Raw genomic sequence first — 19,298 nt, forward strand, 5'->3', positions numbered from 1 at the left:
TATTAACTGAAAGGTAAACTTATAAGAACGTGAGGCTGAAACGCGGGCTAGTTTTGTATTTTTATTAAACATTTACTTACAGAATTCAAAAGTGAATGAAACGCGGGCTGGTGAGATCTCCCGTTTGTCACGATGACGTCTAAAGTCCCGGCCAAAGGATGTAGTCCTTTTAGCAACTTGTTAGCAACCGCCGTTTTTAAGACACAATAACGTTTAAAAAAATCACAAGCAGGTTAGAACAAGTGTGTTTTATTTCATAGATCAAAACGTGAAAATATTTAGAGGCTTTGTTAACCACAGACCTTATTTCAGGCGATTTGGCAAAAACCCATTCAAAAAACCCATAGGCTTTTGAGCGAGGGAACCGGAAGTGCTAAAATGCTAACTCACTTCTGCGTTTTGGCCTACAAAGTGACGTCAGAACTTCGGCACTCTATGACCCAACGCTTCTCTATCTGTCATCGTGTTAAACCCGCCAATAGCGCGGCTGGATAAGCCAGTCTGTGATTGGTTCCCGCAAAAGTGTAACAATCAGTAGAAATTAATGTACAGGTTTCCAGACTAAGTTGCAGGGTGATGTCGAATCGCTGGCAAATCAGACTGGGTTTACCCGGTCTACTTATTCGCCGTATCTTAAAGGGGTGGCTGCATGCGATTTCACTTTTTTAACTTTAGTTAGTGTGTAATGTTGCCGCTTGAGCATAAACAGTCTCTGCAAAGTTGCAGCGCTGAAAGTTCACTGCAAACGGAGATATTGTCTTTTAAAGTTACGGCAGTTTATTGCCTACAAAAATGGCCGGTTTGGACTACAACGAGTTTCTTCCTGGGTTTGTGACATCATAAACCCTCGCTAGTCTCCGCAGATGTGACTTCTGCCCGTAATGGGAAGGGGCGTGACCTTAACCTGTGCTTGGCACTTCAGCCAATCAAAATACAGGAAACTACATTTGGCCATCTAACCAATCTAAGACCATTGCGTTTTTCAAAGGGATGGGCTTCATAGAAGCAGGAAGCAAACGAGCCTTTCAAATGACAGGCAGCGGTGTGGAATAAAGGGAGAATAGAAGAGAAATACGGCGTTAAAAAAGTATTAAGACATGTTATACTGCGGCCCAAAAACACGGAACCAAGCCTAGAAAACAAACACGGAACCACCGCTTTAAAACAATCCATGTCAGCCATTTTGCAACGAGTCGAGCCGCCTGACAGAAGCCGCTCCCATGACAAGGATTCGCGTCTGTTGTGAAGTGAATGTCACGTGCGAATGAAGTGAGTAAACTCAAAATGTTCAAGCATCCAACCACACGCGAATAGCGCGATATATTTGCGCAAGTCGCGTCTGGTGTGAACGCACAGTAATACAATCGCCCATTACCAAAAAATTTTTTTTTAAATGTGTGATGGTTTGTCTGGATCAGACTCTATTCCTCTGGGATCGTGCCGAGCCTCTGAAGCCCTTTCTTGAAACTGCATTGATTTGGACCTTCAACCATTGGTTCCCATTGAAGTCAATTATGTGGAGAAAAATCCTCAAAAAACGTAATTTATTTTAGACTGAAGAAAGAAACAAATTAACAGCTTGGATGAGATGGGGGGTGAGTAAACCATCAGGACATTTTAATTTTGAAGTGAACCAAGTCTTCAAGACCATCTGTGCAGTCAAATGTCTGATTTGTAGTACAGGTGTAATACGGGTGCAGTTACTCACCCTGCTTGTTCTGAAGTTGCTTTAATGCTGGCGAGAGCGGGATGCTTGTAGAACCTGCGTGAAAAACAACTGCAATTAAAAGAGCTTTTGTCACAGTGAAAATGCAGCTGAGATTGCAGACAACAGCAGCATCATTAGTAATGGCATATTGATTTTACTCGCTGTAATGTTACTGGCGTGGGTCATATTTAATAACTGCCCTTCGATCTCTGACCTTTGGGCATGTGACCCCACCTGTGCTCAGGCTGACCTCTTTAGTAGTATGTGTGACCTACATGGCTCAGAGGGCAACTAGGTTTATGTTCAGACCAATCCAAGAATAATCCAGCCGTGTTTCCACTTCACTTTCCTTTCTGTCTCTCTTTGGCAGGATCGATTGGCCACTGCAAAAAAATGCTTTTCTTACCTAGTATTTTTGTCTTGTTTCTAGTCCAAACATCTAAAAATTCTTAAAACAAGAAGTATTTACTAGACAAGCAAAAGTAATTGTCTTGTTTTAAAAAATAACTCAAAATGAAGAGTTTTTGCTTAAAATAAGAAAAATAATAACTACACTTGTAGTTCGGTAAGTTTGGTTCATTTGGTCCGGACCAAAAAAACAAAAACAAAACATATAGTCCTGGTCCGCTTTACGTTCACACTGCCATTTATAACAGCGAACCTAAAGTTACTGAACCAAAGGCTCATGGAGACGCTCACAACCTGATTGGTCGGCTTATATGACGGAGGAGCTGCTTACCGAACACTCAGAACACTGTACTGATTAAACGCCATCATTTTATGCGTGTACATATGGCATTATTTTTACCCGCTGAGAACTCATGAAGAGCTCATAAAGTGTTCAAAACATTCAAAACAGCTCCAGGATTTCCTCCGTTGTGCAGAAAAGAGACGGCCGTTCTGTCGTCTGTACCGGCTAATGGGCAACAGGTCCTCTGATGAGAAGGGCCAGGTGTGCTTTTTGTGTGTTTTTTCTAGCATTTTTTAAACATGCTCGTGGGACCAAATATTGATGAGGCTCTTCCTCGTTGCTCTACGTTTGCCCTCTAACGTTAACGTTACTCATTTTGGATACACCGATCTTCCCACGTCGTCCAATCAGCTGACTATGCGTCTCATCTTGTGACATCACGTCCTGTTTTTGGTCCGTTTACATGTCTTTGGTCTGTGTGGCGTTCATATATCAGTCGAACCGCACCAGAGTTGGTTTGGAAGCGGACCGAGACCCGTCTTTATAGCGCTCTCGGTCCGCTTGTTTGGTGCGCACCAGGGTTCGGATGGCAGCGTTCACATGTCAAATGAACCACACTAAACGAGCAATCACACCAGGGTTCGTTTTAATCCGACCAAACATGACGAGTGTGAATCTTAATTCAAACAGAAAACAAGATTATTTTACTTACCCCACTGGCCGATTATTTATCTTATTTTAAGCAAAAACTCTCTTAATGAGTTGAGTTATTTTTCCCCAAAACAAGACAATTACTTTTGCTTGTCTAGTAAATACTTGTTTTAAGAGTTTTTAGATGTTTGGACTAGAAACAAGACAAAAATACTAAGTAAGAAAAGCATTTTTTGCAGTGTACCTGTGCTGCTCTGCTGTTGACTGCGCAGGTTACTGCATTCTCACTGCAGTTTTAACTGCAGTTGTCTTTCATGGCTATGACAGATGGAGATTTCTTAACACTAATGACGTTTAGCGGCCTCATAACTACAGCTGTGAGGCCCAGCAGGCCATTTGGCATATGTTTGTGTGCATGTGTTAAGAAGTAGGCAATGCACTGTCCAGATGCACTTACCAGCCTTTCGCCAGATCTCCTCGGGCAGGTAGCCTGAAGGGGGCCGGTGCAGGAAATCTCTGTGGATTTCTGTAAAAAGAGCATTAAAAGAGCGACTTGAGTTTGCCTGAGTGAGAAAAAAACAGACTCCCGCAGTGCCAAAACAACTCATCTAAAATCAAGACATGCTTTTGGAGGTTGACAGCCATATCCTTACTCGGTGTGCCGCACCCTTCCCTAATTACTGCACAAATAGCAACACAATTTTTTGGGGCTGCTTGGTTTTCCGTCACATTGTCACTGATCACTACACTAATGACATGTCAAGTGGAGTTGTGTTAAAGGGTTAATTCACCCAACAATTCTGTCATTAAAGGTGGCCTGAACTGTTTTAAAAAAAAAATTAGGTCAACTTATGACGTTTGTGTGTTTTTTTTACATTCAAAAACATCATAACTAATCAGTAATAGGCTATTTTCTACACTGGTTTTGAGGCTCTGTCCTGAACGCTGGGTTTTGATGGGCGTGTCACTGGAGACTTGGAAGTAAACGCCCACGGCTAGGATTGGATAAGATTTGCATATTTAATGAGCTTCTGCTCCTCTGTCAGTTCACATGAGGGATTGTTTTGAAAGAGGCAACTGGAATGATTCGCTCACAGGGCTCTCAAAACGTATATTTACAATGATTTATCTCTCATCCACCCGCGATTGATTTATTTTTTTATTACTTGGCCTGCCTGATCGGTGGATATAAGCACAAACCACACACACACGCGCGCAGCGCACTCTTCAACCACAACGGAGATCAATAAATGATTGTTATTTCACAATTTAAGATTCACCGGCCTGTCGACGTGCTTATGTTTGGGTAGCCCGTCTGGAAAACACACAGCCCCGGGATGTTGGGAGTCTGATCTCACAATGAACCAACAAATAAAGGATTCTCCAGCCTGTGACAGCGTGCTAAGGTATGTTCTGTAAGACACGTTACATAATCGATACGATCTGTAACAATGCAATAGCTACTATCGCATATAAAAAAAAACATTTTTTAGTCACATAAGTGTGCTGCACCATCCGATATAGAAGCACAGCTTTGTGTTTTAATCTCAATATGTCTGCAAATCCAGCCTCGACTTGTGTCTTGTTTACAAACAATTATCTTGCTATCTTCGGCGTGTTTATTGCTCGTTTAGCTGCATTAGTCGGTGGGCGGGGCTACATAAGCATGTGGGTGGGGCTACAGAAGCAGCATACACATAGAGGCGGAGCTTCCTCTTCTAATACGTCTTTGATTTGAGAGCCTTGTTTTCTGGGCCTGGTGTCTGTAAAAGCTTTTCTTTGACTAACAAGGAAGTTTTCAGCTCTGAAACTTACAGGATATTCTTATACTACCATAATATATATCAAAGGCTCAAGGAAAAGTTGATTTCTCAATTTATCACCCCTTTAAATCCTCACCCTCATGTGGTTAGACAGCCGTCAGACCTCGGTTCATCTTCACACACAGATAAAGATATTAGTGTTGAAATCTGATGGCTCAGAAAGGCCTTCATTGACACCAATGTCATTTCCTCTCTCAAGACCCATACAACAACTATATAAAAAACTAAATAACTTGTATTGTGATGGCTGATTTCAAAACAGCTTCGTAAAGCTTTGAACCGTTATGAATCATCGATTCATTCTGATCGCCAAAGTCACAGGATTTCAGCAGTTCGTTGGTTTGACACGCGATCCGAATCATGAAGGACAAACCGTAAGGTAAGTGGGATCACATGCTGACTTTTTTTTTTTGTTGGTAGGTTGGCTGATGGAAACCACTTGTGTCTGCAGCTGCTACGACTGTGTGTGTGTGGGCATGTTTTTGTGACATATGAGGACAAATGTGTATAATGCCATGGGTATGACACAGGTATTACAGGAGAGGGTGAAATATGAGGACATTACCCATGGCCCCACTTTACAAAAGGCTTATAAATCACACAGGAGGAGTTTTTATTAGAAAGTAAAAATGCAGAATGTTTCCTGTGATGGGTAGGTTTAGGGGCAGTGTGTGTGTGTGTGTGTGATGGGTAGGTTTAGGGGCAGTGTGTGTGTGTAGGTTTAGCGGTAGGGGCAGTATGTGTGTGTAGGTTTAGGGCTAGGGGCAGTAGGTGTGTGTGTGTGATGGGTAGGTTTAGGGGCAGTATGTGTGTGTGTGTGTGTGATGGGTAGGTTTAGGGGCAGTATGTGTGTGTATGTAGGTTAAGGGGTAGGGGCAGTATGTGTGTGTGTGTGATGGGTAGGTTTAAGGGTAGGGGCAGTGTGTGTGTGTGATGGGTAGGTTTAAGGGTAGGGGCAGTGTGTGTGTGTGTGTGATGGGTAGGTTTAGGGGTAGGGGCAGTATGTGTGTGTGTGATGGGTAGGTTTAGGGGTAGGGGCAGTATGTGTGTGTGTGATGGGTAGGTTTAGGGGTAGGGGCAGTATGTGTGTGTGTGTGATGGGTAGGTTTAGGGGCAGTGTAAGGGGATAGAAAATACGGTTTGTACGGTTTAAAAACCATTATGCCTATGGAGTGTCCCCATATGTCACAAAAACAAATGTGTGTGTGTGTGTGTGAGACATGCTGCGTGCTGAGCATCTGCGCCTGCAGCGGTGCATGTACCTAGCGGCTGTGTGTCGCTGCTGTTAGAAGTGTTGGAGGAGGAAGAGTTGTGGTGTGGAGGAAGAGGAGGAGGAGGAGGAGGCCGCTGGGACGAGCTCGCACCTTTTTTCATATCCTCCACGTCGCTGTAGCGGCGGATCCAGTGGTTCATTTCCTCGCGGTCCGCCTCCTGGCAACGTCTCAGCACGGTGAGGGAACGCCGTGTCTTCTCCACCATATCCATGATACAGTTCAGCAACTACAGAGAGGAAGAGAGAGAAAGGGATGGGAAATAAATAGTAGAAGAGGGCATTATATAGCAACGTTAGACCAGTTAACGCAAAAGTACACTTCACTTTTAATCATAGACTGTAAAAAAAATAAGGACGTAGTGTCTGTGACGTCACCCATTGGATTCTGAAGCGTAAAGTAAAGTAGAGACGAGCCGTCACCATCTTAGCAGCGCGTCATCGCGCATCACTTCCGGATAAGAGAAAATGTGCAAAGAGGCGGGATGTGGGCGGAGCTTAGGTGACGCAGTGACTATAGACGGCAGATAAATGGCAATCCACCTGTCACTCAAAGTAACCACGCCCTTAATTATGCAGAACTTTTAAGGCTTTATATAACATAAACCAATGAATTATAAAAAATTTCACCCCCTCACAGTCGTCATGAAGGGAAAAATTAGCCCTACAGGCAACAACCACAATTTGTCCCAGGCTGTAAACATGTTTTATTCTGCTGTAAAGTTGGGCATTTTAACATGAGGCTCAATGAGATTCTGCTCCTTCTGGAGCCGCTCTAGTGGCCAGTCGAGGGATTGCAGCTTACATTGAGAACGCGAGAGGAGCCCCTTGCTTTTAACGCATACGCGAGGGTTAGCGTACAAATTGTATGTGCACACTGAACGTGCACCATCAGATTTTTGTAATCGCATGTATCAGGTTGTACATGCACATTGAATTTTTTTGCAACATTTACATGTGTTGTAACTCTTGGCGAGAGATTGCTCAACCTGTGTACGGAAGTATACTTTGCAAGGCTGTGCGTTCGACTCGAGCATGTGCATAAAAACAAGTATAGTTTCGGTTTACATCCCAAAGTTAAAACTTACAATTCCACAATGCACCTTCTTTGACACTTACTATGCTGGTGCATTAGTGAGCAACACAAGCATGAGATATTTAGAACACTTTGTGTGTGTGTGTGTGGGCATGTTTTTGTGACATATGAGGACACAAATGTGTATAATGCCATGGGTATGACACAGGTATTACAGGAGAGGGTGAAATATGAGGACATTACCCATGGCCCCACTTAACAAAAGGCTTATAAATCACACAGGAGGAGTTTTTATTAGAAAGTAAAAATGCAGAATGTTTCCTGTGATGGGTAGGTTTAGGGGCAGTGTGTGTGTGTTTGTGATGGGTAGGTTTAGGGGCAGTGTGTGTGTGTGTGTGATGGGTAGGTTTTGTGGCAGTGTGTGTGTGTGATGGGTAGGTTTAGGGGCAGTGTAAGGTGATAGAAAATACGGTTTGTACAGTATAAAAACCATTACGCCTAAGAAAAGTCCCCATATGTCACAAAAACAAACGTGTGTGTGTGTATGTGTGTGTGTAATCCAGTGGCGCAGTGAGCGGTTAAGCAACAATAGCCCTGCAACAGCTGCGCTGCCAGTGGGAGAAGCCAAAACACTTCATTCTTCCCCAATGCTTCTGCATCCCTATTTCCTCCCATCTTCCACACCTCCCCTCGATAACATCTCCCCTCATCCATGTGATGCCATTCTTCACTCCTTGAGTATGTTGTTGGCTGTATTTATTTCGGATTTGGATGCAGTCCAGAATAAGCCTGAGACTGCAGCCCTTGTCTCAGCTGCTCTGGGAACGTCCTCCGTTGGGTTCCTCGCTCCATCTGTGCTCTTTTTATTCAATATGTGTTTTGAGTGTGTGTTAGTTTGTGTAAAGGCAGGGGAGGTAAGGCTGAGGTGAGCGAAAAGCATAATAAAGGTCTTAAAGGGTTACTTCAGTGATTTAGCATTAAACTTGGTATCAGTAGAAACCCGATAGTATATTTGAATGATCATGTTTTCCCCCGAGACGAGAGATTTATGTATTTTATTTCTGGAAAAAATCCTCAGATGATGCAAATATAGTCATTTTTTTGGCCAGAGGCTAACAGGGACGGACTGGGGCTAAAAACCAGCCCTGGACTTTCTCCCAAATAGGCCCATCATCCGGCCATTCGCCCCTAGCCGTGCGCAACAGGCACTATGTACTATGGTGTACTATGTACAACACTGTACTTGGCCCTCTTTTCTTTAACTTTTTCCCATCCACCTTTCTCCTTACGTTTTCTGCTAGCCATTCTGCCGCGATTTGATTCCGGAAATCCAAGGACCAATCACAAACTGGCTAGGTAGGGGTCTGCGATATTGACATAAAATGATATCTCTATATTTTCTGGGATTTTCTCGATAACGATAATTAGACGATATTTGCTATATATATATATAAGTATAAAAGACTAATAAACCATCTTGACCACCATTAATATGATATAATTCGTTCCCCCCCAGCAGAGATAACTCTCTGGCTTGTGCAGTCTATGAAAGATGACAAAGGAATAAAGCATCTGGTCACACATACGTTATCAAGGTGCTTCCATTCCTCAGCCCATTCGCGGTCTGTCAGCCGATGATCAATCACTTCCTCCTGACGAGCTCCGTGCACGGCTATAACAGAAACACAGCACCACATTAGCGCACACACCAACACCATAACGTCCATGTGAGTGCAATTCTGCTTTCTTGCCATTCAGTGGATGGAAATATTACTCAAATTATAAACAGGTAGAACCATGCTTGAATTTGCTGTAAAATAGCAAATATATACATACACAAGTGACTGCCCAGTAAGCAATTTTTTATTTAAGACGTCAAAAAAAGCCCTGATGTCTAGGCTAAAACAAGGCGAAATTTGGGCCATCACTGAAAACTTAACAGAAGTCTAGCCATAGCCCAAGAATAGACTACCGTATTTTCCGGACTATAAGTCGCTCCGGAGTATAAGTCGCATCAGTCAAAAAATGCGTCATGAAGAGGAAAAAAACATATAAGTCGCACTGGACTATAAGTCGCATTAGGGCAGAGCGGGAGCCGCACGCGCATACGAGCACCCGCTTCACTGCATAACCGAGCGAAAGGAAGAAAGTTTGAAGTGAGTGAGAAACTTGTAAGGGACTGGGGAAAAGCAGAGGTTACTTTAACTGTAATGAAGAAAAAAAAGAAAGCTACTTGCGGACTGTAAGCAAGATGGCCAGCCCAGAACTTAAAGGAACGAGTCCACAGATGCTTGAAATCTCTGCCGGGAGAGGCTCGGCCGCGCAAGACGAACGCTGTGTGAATCGTTCTCCGCTGCAGTTTACTACATGCAGTTTGTAATTTGCAGAATAAGATTTTCTTTATGAGGGCATTTTGTTTGTGTTCAGTCTTTCAAAGTTGTTGTATTTAAGATTTTACAACAGATAATATTTCAGATTTAAGATAATATTTCAGTTAAGAGTTTTTTCAGTTATTTTTTTCTGGGGTAGGCTACAGGAGCAGCATAGAGCGCCCTCTCGCGGCTATATGTTTATTCTTGTCAGTCAGTATGAATTAAATTTGATATATAAGTCGTACCGGACTATAAGTCGCAGGACCAGCCAAACTATGAAAAAAAGCGTGACTTATAGTCCGGAAAATACGGTAGTCATCAATTATAGATTAGTCTAAGAAGGGAAACTAAACACCTTGTTATCTTTGCTTACATGACAGAATATCATCTCGGTTGTTATTTTGGCAAGACTAACATGTAACCAAATTCAAGGTTATTTTGGCTAGATGTGTGTTACACTGCCAATAAAAAGAGTACAAAATTGTACCTTTTAAGGTACAAGTGGCCGTCACTGGGGCTGTAGCCTTTTTGTATCTCTAAATCAGGAGTAGGCAAGTTCGGTCCTAGAGATTTGATGTCCTCCAGAGTTTAAAACTCACGGCTCCCAGCAGCATTGCAGCATTTAGGATGTCACCATTGTTGAGATTCATATGCTGATTATTGATTATAAGCCCCCGCCCCCAACCCCCCCGAGATTGTTTTAAAAATCTGTGGCAAGAAAGTAATATTGGTGGGTATTCTTCATTATTATTTTTTATTCAGTGATGAGTTTAGTCAAACATTATTCTTCATGATACAGTTTGTGTATGGCTTATTTTGTTTTGAACAATATTGTGTTGTGTTTACACTGTAACAAAAAACACAAACTTACTTAAAAATCCAAGTTAAACTGCTCAACTAAAGGAAACACTGATCTCCATAATGGTGACCAAACTTTTCCAATAAAACATCAAAATCTAACCCTGTTCATTCTCAATAAGAGCTTCAATAGACGTCTTTCAGGGTTTGAGCCAAACTCACTAGGACCGAATTGAGGAAAACAATAGTATAATTGTACCCTAACTGTGCGTTCACACTGCCGGCGGCGAGAGCGTCAAGCTGGCCGGAAGTCATTCATTTTCAATGGGAGCCAGGCGGCGAGCTCCGGCGAGAGCGGCGCGTCGCGTCTTGGACGATTTGGGCGTCGAGGAGAGTTGAAATCAGCTCAACTTTATGGTAATGAGCTATGACGCGGTTCGGCGGCAACCAGTCAGAATGTAGAAGTGCTCCGCTTGAGAGAAATCCAGAGAACGCAGGCCTGTAAACTTTGGTTCCGACCACATTAGTTCCCAAGCAATTTGTAGGAGAGGTTGATCATTGCTGTGCGGGTTTCCCTATCATTTATGACAAGATCATTCATAGTGATCTAGAACGCTAGACGCTAGAACGCTCGTTGTTCAGCGGGTGTGCAATTAATTCTTACTTTCACATTTAAACGATTTCATGAAGTTAATTTATACCCTACTTGTGGTCAGTATATCCATCAACATGCTTGTTTGATTTGCGACGTCTTTAAATACAGTTTAAAAAAAGAAAAAACATTCGATCTACGTCAGAGCGGCAGCGTGTCCACGGAGCTTTCTACAGCGTCGTTGTCAGGGCGGCAAGAGCGAATTTTGACGCTCTCGCCGGCGGCGGTGTGAACGCACGGTAAGAACCAATTGTGTAACTTTTAAAGGTACACACTCCCAAAAAAATGCTTTTCTTACTTAGTATTTTTGTCTTGTTTCTAGCCCAAACATCTTAAAACAAGAAGTATTTACTATTTAATCAGAAATAAGATTATTTTTCTCACCCCATTGGCAGATCATTTAGCCTGATTTCAGCAAAAACTCACTTCAGTTAGATTTTATTTTCAACAAAACAAGAAAAAATGTCATATGTCATTTTACTTATCTAGTAAATGCATCTTGATTTAAGAATTGTTAGATATTTAGACTAGAAAGTAAGAAGAGCATTTTTTGCAGTGCAAGTAGTTTATTGGTTTATTATGGACTTCACCAATCTGACCTGTCTGTAAAGCGCTTTGAGTGCCAAGAAAAGTGCTATATAAATGTAATTAATTACTATTATTATTATTATTCTTCACCTGTCTGCCGGTGCCGATCCCGCACGTCCCTGTGCTCTGCGTGTCTGTAGGCGTCTCTGTAGTGGTGAGCGAGGGCCATGTCCTCCAGCCGGTAGTGCTGCGGCGGGGCAGGAGGGTTCGGGTGGGGCAGGCCGTTGGGGGGGTGCGTGGGCAGGCCGTTGGGGGGCGGATGGGCAGGTAAACCGCTGGGGCTGAAGCGCTGACTGGGGCTCACTGTGCACGGGCGTTTGGCCAGGTGCTCCGGGTGCAAGCCGTCTCTGTCCCCTGCGCTCTCTTTGGTCCTGTAAGGAGGAGTGTAGAAATGTTTTTAGGACATACACTGCAAAAGAAAAAAGCTTTTGTCTTGTTTCTAGTCTAAATATCTAAACATTCTTAAACCAAGATGATTTACTAGCAGTGGTGAAGGAAGTACTGAATCTCTGTACTTAAGTAAAAGTACAAATAACCAGAGCCATATTTACTTCAGTAAAAGTAGAAGTACTACAACGACAATCTTACGTAAGTAAAAAAGTACTTGATTTTAAATGTACTTTTAGTATTAAAAGTAAAAGTACTAGTATAACAATTTATTCTCTTAATGTCTATATTCCAATAATTAAACAGAAGAAATCAGTGTGGGCTGTGGCGTTTTAATTCAGTTAGTTTTGGGTTAATGTCGGCTAATTGTGCGTATCATCTGCTGCCCAGTTTACATTCTGACTCACAATATCAGGACGATCTGCAGAGTTAAATATCAATATCCAGAAAAACATTTTCATCAGCTTTGATGTATTTAAATCTTTATATTTATGAGGATTAATCTGAAATATGGGATATGCTTCAGCTTTCCTTTTATATTCTTAAATTTGATCAATAAATTAAATTAGAATAACGCTATATGGTTGTTAAATTAAATAATTTACACTGATAAATAACAACTGCATTAAATAATGTCATGAGATTGTTTTAAATCTCATAAAAGAAACGTTGGAAAGAATGTTTAAACATTAAACTAAACTACCAGTAGGTGGCGGCAGGTCTTAATGAGTGAGTCATTGAGTCGGTTCGTTCAAACGGCTGATTCGTTCATGAATCAGGCAGTTGTTTACGAACAGCTCATTGAATCTTTGATTCAACCGATTCATTCAAACGCTGAATCATTCATTAACACACTGCTGCTGTGAGACGTGTTGTGGTTCTGATGTGGAAATATGATCTGATCTTGGAAATATTTTCACTGCTGTAATAGAACAAAAGCAGTTTATATTGCGTCTAAAATGTAAGTGACTAATTTTAATTAATTGTTTAAGGAACTCATGAAATCAGTGTCACATTTTCAGTCGTGATGGTATTCAGGATAACACACTCTTGGTCGTGTCATGTGATGTTTTTTAATTGTATTATACGTTATAAAATATACGTTATAAAACCTTCACATTTTGAATATTTACTGCAGTATGTTAATGAGTTTCTCTGTGTGAGCGGCGTTGGTTTGTTTCCATTTTTCCTCGAGAGGCTGCGCGATTGTCAACAGCGCAACCGTCAGTTCATACATTAGCCGATTATTATCCATTAATTATCCGAACAAACCTTAACCTCCAGCCCTGAAACTGATCAGAAAATGTAACGAGACGTTGTAGAAATGTAGTGGAGTAGAAAGTAAAATATTTGCTGCAAAATGTAACGAAGTAAAAGTAAAAAGTATGCACTAGTGATTCTACTTAAGTAAAGTACAGATACGTGAAAAATGTACTTAAGTAAAGTAACGAAGTATTTGTACTTTGTTACATTCCACCACTGTTAACTGGATAGGTAAAATTACATAATATATTTTTCTGTTTTCTTAAAAATCAAATCAAAATGAAGTGAGTTTTTGCTTAAAACAGGCAAAATGATCTGCCAATGGGGTGAGAAAAATAATCTTATTTCTGACTGAAATCTTGTTTCTTGTTTCCGTCCCAAACAGAAATAAGATTATTTTTTTCTTACCCCATTGGCAGATCATTTTGCCTGTTTTAAGCAGTGGTGGGCTCTGCTGGCCCTGTCAAAATCATATATATATATATATATATATATATATATATATATATATATATACAGTATATATATTATAATTAAATAAATGAAATTTATGTGTGTCTGAACGCATGCAAGTACTACATATTTCAGTACATTACAATTATATTTCCAGAAAGAATGTGGTTATTTTTTGTGAGGCTGAGCTGTATTTTCCATATGTCATCATCTGAACGCATCACAGCTCCAGCACTAGTAGAATAGCTAGCCTTCTATTGAAGCTGCTATTTTTTTATTGGATCATAACGTTGACTGACGTGGCTCATCAGCCAATCAAATTATGATGTGTAGTGATAGAACGGCCCAAAGGCCCAGCGATGACTTTTCGCGGGTTGTGAGCGCTCTATGTGAAATAAACTATGGCCGCCGCGGATGTCAAGCTCATAACGTCAGCTGACAAGCTGTTTTTTCAGTTTCTTTTGATTGTCTTGTTGACCGTGTTTTTGTTTGTTTAAGATTATTTGTTCCAGTGAGTCGATTTTGATTAATTTCACCATTTGCCTAAACGGTGGCACACGAGTGCATTGGAATCAATAAATGTTTAAATTGCTTTTCTGTCTCGCGTGTCCTCTTCCCATCGAACACTTTGAAAGTGAGGTTCGTAACAGTAGTACATACATTGCATTATTGTGTGTGTGTGTGTGTGTGTGTGTGTGTGTGTGGGCATGTATTTGTGACATATGAGGACACAAATGTGTATAATGCCATGGGTATGACACAGGTATTACAGGAGAGGGTGAAATATGAGGACATTACCCATGGCCCCACTTTACAAAAGGCTTATAAATCACACAGGAGGAGTTTTTATGAGAAAGGAAAAATGCAGAATGTTTCCTGTGATGGGTAGGTTTAGGGGCAGTGTGTGTGTGTGTGTGTGTGTGTGTGTGTGTGTGTGTGTGTGTGTGTGTGTGTGTGTGTGTGTTGTTATTGTGGCGACGGGGGTGTGTTGATCGTTAGTGAAGGCCCTGACTGAAGACTAACTAACTAAAGAAAGAGTTTTTGCTTAAAATAAGCTAAATAATCCGCCAGTGGGGTAAGAAATATAATCTTACAATAACTGTTGCTTGTCCAGTAAATGTTTCTTAATGTAAGAATTTTGAGATATTTTAGACTAGAAACAAGACAAAAATACAAAGCAAGAAAAGCATTTTTTGCAGTGTGTGTCCGAATGTTAAGGCCAGCTGTGAGCCATATGTGGACTCTAGCCTTCCTATACCAAGAAGCGGCGTTAAATCCCAAGCCCTTAATCTTTCGCGTTCTCACCCGTGTGTGTGTCTCCTGAACTGCTGTACTGTGAGAGCTGCTCCCTTTGGCAGATGTTCTGTGACTGTGGCGTTTTGGAGCCATCTGGCTGGCCTGCGCCGCAGTGTTGATAATAATCTGTTTAGCTGAGAGCAGCAGCCAGAGATTCAGGGCTAAAGCTTCTCTCCTTTCTGCATGAAACGTGTGTGTGTGTGTGTGTGTGTGTGTGTGTGTGTGAGGACTTGTTTTCTTGCACTCGAGAGGAGAGTGCAGTTGGCTCGGACATCTGACTCTGTCTGCTTATACAGGACAGGCCAAAAGTTTGGACACATTACTATCTGTAATGTTTTTGAAAGAAGTTTCTTCTGCTCATCAAGCCTGCATTTATTTGATCAAAAGTACAGTTTTTCCTTTTTAATATTGTGATATATTATTACAATTGAAAATATTTGGTTTTCAATGTATTCTCCTTTAAATGCTGATTTATTCCTGTGATGAGAGCTGAATGTTCAGGATGGTTCCTCCAGTCTTCAGTGATCATGATCCTTCAGAAATCATTCTCAGATGAGGATTCATTACGAGTGTTGGAGACAGATCTGCTGACGGATATATTTGAGGAATAAAAGGGTCAAAAGAACTGCATTTAATCCAAAATAAATAAAACATATTTTCAAATAATATAAATCTCCTTTACTATCAATTTAACACATCCTTGCAGAATAAAATTATTGAATTATTTCAAATTACTACCCCAAATGACTGACCAGTAGAGTATATCGCTGTTACAAAAGATTTCTATTTTTAAAACATTTGCTTCTTTTTTTAATTATTATTATTTAAGTATTAATAAAAAAAAGTATCACAGGTTATAAATATATCCGTCAGCAGATCTGTCTCCAACACTCGTAATGAATCCTCATCTGAGAATGATTTCTGAAGGATCATGATCACTGAAGACTGGAGGAACCATCCTGAACATTCAGCTCTGATCACAGGAATAAATCAGCATTTAAAGGAGAATACATTGAAAACCAAATATTTTCAATTGTAATAATATATCACAATATTACATTTTTTTCTGTACTTTTGATCAAATAAATGCAGGCTTGATGAGCAGAAGAAACTTCTTTCAAAAACATTACAAATAGTAATGTGTCCAAACTTCTGGCCTGTCCTGTATACGACACCCCATCATGCCCGCCTCCGCAACCCAAAAACATCCCGGCTTTCGGAGCATTTCTACAGTTGTGGCCAAATATCCCACAAATTAAAGCAACAGCTGGGGCTCCCGCCGTGATACGGTAAGCTTCGGGTTCTGAGATGGAGGTGTATGGATTACAGTAGCTCTCTCTCTCTCTCTCTCTCTCTCTCTCTCTCTCTCTCTCTCTCTCTCTCTCTTCATCCCTCCCTCCGGATCAGTTCAAGCAGGGGTTCAGCAAGCTCACCATCTGGACACATCGCTGACATATGGGCAGCTACCAGAGAACGGGAGAGTGCGGACGAGAGAGTAGAAGAAAAACAAAAGCAGACAAACAGGAATATTGCTGTGCTTAGTTTTTGTGATTGTCAGGAGCACTTGATTTCTCACCATCTGTATGTGGAGGGAACGCTCACGGTTGCCATTAGGGTCGGGTATTGAAACCTGGTGTGAATGTGGACGCCGAATCAGAACGCAGATTTGGGTTCCTCATTTCAGACTCAACATGCTTTGACTGGCGCCCGTCACGTCACAACTACACTGCAAAACATGCTCTTCTTACTCAGTCATTTTGTCTTGTTTCTAGTCTAAATATCTAAAAATCAAGATGCATTTACTAGATAAGCTTGTTTTGTTGAAAATAAAATCAAAAACAGGCAAAATGATCTGCCAACGGGGTGAGAAAAATAATCTTGTTTATGATTGAAGTTTAGTTTTGAAAACAAAACAAGAAAAAATATCTAATATAATTTTACTGATCTAGTAAATGCATCATCATTTAGGAATATTTAGATATTTGGACTGGAAACATGAAAAAAAAATACTAAATAAGAAGAGCATTTTGTGCAGTGTGTGACGTTAGAGCAGCTCTGTTTGTTTCTAATCCGGCTGGCAGAAACGCCACTCACACTTCCACCTTTTCTCCGCTGTCTCTTTCTGTGTGGCCTAACCTTTCCACACCCTCCGCTCATTACATCAAGTGTGTGTGTGTGTGTGTGTGTGTGTGTGTGTGTGTGTGTGTGTGTGTGTGTGTGTGTGTGCGCGCGCATTTCAAAGCCAGACAGGAAGAAGTATGCCCAGGGCAAGGTTGTGTTGACATTTACCATAGCTGTCTACATTTTTCCCGTTTGCTTGACTTTGTAGGTATTTATGACTTCAGGTATTTGTTATAAAAATGGTACACAGAAAGACAAGTGTTTTCATGTGTGTGTGTGTGTGTGTGTGTGTGTGTGTGTGTGTGTGTGTGTGTGTGTGTGTGTACCTGTCCGGGGTTCGTCTCTTGCCGTGTTCGTTGAGCTCCAGCATGATCTCGGAGGAGTCCAGTGGGGAGCTGGCGTTGGCGTCCAGCAGAAGCTGCTCATGCTGGGCCAGATATTGGGCTGGAGTCTGCTTGGCCATCCGGGCGCAGTGGAGCAGCTCCCTCTGCAGGAGGGGCAAGTTAGCCTGTCGGACAGAAAGAGAAACAAAATGTGGGTGAGAAAAAGGATTTTCAGCACTGCAAAAAAAAAAATAAAAAAAAGCTTTTCTTACTCAGTATTTTTGTCTTGTTTCTAGTCCAAACATCTAAAAATTCTTAAATTTTTTTTGCAGTTTTTTACTTAAGTAAAAGTACAGAAGTATTTGTTTTCAAAAGTACTTAAGTATCAAAAGTAAATTCCTTTTTATATCAACGCATTATTGTATTATAGTTGTATAAATGCACATTATGCCATCATGGTTTAAGCCAGTCAGTGACGCTCCATCTGACACACTAGCAGACGACTAACTTAAACTCATTTAAATACTTGTAGAAAAGTTACAAAGCTCTTTATAAAGCTGCTGTCACTTTAAGGCCGAATGCACGGATCCAACACACTGATACACATCTGATATTCTCACACTGTTCACCTTCACTGAAGACAGAATCAACTTTGTTTATGTGAATACTCCACTAAATGAGCATTTGGACATCCGTCTTCTTCCATTTTGCTCTAAACTATAAATCAGTGTTTAATAAATGCTGTGAAATCATTGAACTTCACGAGACTCTACAAGAGTGATTCCTGAAAGGCTTTCTGCAAAAACCCAAACACCTTTTAAAGAAGAAAAAAATCATCACTGACTTTCAGAGCTGCGACAGAAACGACTTTCCACTTCGAGGACCTTGATAGAAATGTAGTGGAGTAAAGAGGACGATATTTGTCTTTCAGATGGAGTGAAGTTAAAGTCAGAAGTTTACAGAAAAAATAATACTCCAGTAAAGCACAGATACTCAAACAGTGAACTTAAGTACAGGACTCGAGTAAATGAGCTGAGACTGTCCAGCTCTGCAAAACACAGCAAATGCTGATGACCAGCTATGTTGGTTTTTTGTAAGAGAGCGAGAGAAAAAGGATGAGATAAAACAGACACTTTCTCTGGTGTTTGTGCCTGCTAAGGTCTCTCTCTCTCTCTCTCTCTCTCTCTCTCTCTCTCTCTCTGTCAGTATAACGCTACACAGCTGGCTGATGATACAGATGTGTAACATCAACACCTCTGACAGCGGCCTGTGAGCGATGTGCGGTGTGCCATGTACCACAGTGCTCTGCTTTGAATAAAACACTCACACTATGAGATATGTCTTGTGTAGTCTACATCTCACTAACATACGCAAATGCACAGTGGAAGGCATTCTGTGGCGTGTGGATATATTAACTCTATACAGCCAGTTATTGGTGATACATAAGCGCTGAAATTTTTAGTTACAAGTCTGTGGATGTGTGTTTTGGAATTGCTATTTCTTGCAAAAGCAACTGTCTCTCCTTATAAATAGGCCGACTACAGCAAATCGAGCCTTGGTTAAAACAACTATATCGCGAATCATATCGTTTACATCAACGATACATATCGTCACATTTTTATATCGTGATATATCGCTACACAGAATGGGTTGTATGTTTTGAGAATACATTCGCACAACTAGAATGCTTTTTTGCACATTACATTTACAATTTTTGTGTATCAGTGCGAGGTCATTTGAGGAAGCATCGCAATGAATCAGAGAACTCGTGTGTGTGTGTGTGTGTGTGTGTGTGTGTGTGTGTGTGTGTTTGAGCCCTGGATCTGTGTGATGTCTGAGGACAGAAAGGGATCAGCGTAAAGACAA

General features: G+C 41.2%; 1 protein-coding gene across 3 annotated transcripts in view; it reads right to left on the minus strand.

Moving 5' to 3' along the window:
• The window catches only part of cbfa2t3 (CBFA2/RUNX1 partner transcriptional co-repressor 3), a 79,375-nt gene that overhangs the window by 8,936 nt on the left and 51,141 nt on the right, over positions 1-19,298 (minus strand). For 2 of the 3 annotated variants that reach the window (XM_067452066.1, XM_067452059.1), the window contains exons 5-10: positions 17,436-17,617; positions 11,680-11,960; positions 8,766-8,851; positions 6,136-6,373; positions 3,508-3,576; positions 1,709-1,762 (exon numbers count right to left, since the gene is read on the minus strand). In XM_067452066.1, the coding sequence (XP_067308167.1) occupies positions 1,709-1,762; positions 3,508-3,576; positions 6,136-6,373; positions 8,766-8,851; positions 11,680-11,960; positions 17,436-17,617 (910 nt within the window). The remainder of the gene's footprint in view (positions 1-1,708; positions 1,763-3,507; positions 3,577-6,135; positions 6,374-8,765; positions 8,852-11,679; positions 11,961-17,435; positions 17,618-19,298) is intronic. The other variant, XM_067452073.1, reaches the window with a different exon arrangement.

The sequence above is a fragment of the Pseudorasbora parva genome, chromosome 1 (assembly GCF_024679245.1).
Source record: "Pseudorasbora parva isolate DD20220531a chromosome 1, ASM2467924v1, whole genome shotgun sequence".
NCBI lineage: Eukaryota > Metazoa > Chordata > Actinopteri > Cypriniformes > Gobionidae > Pseudorasbora > Pseudorasbora parva.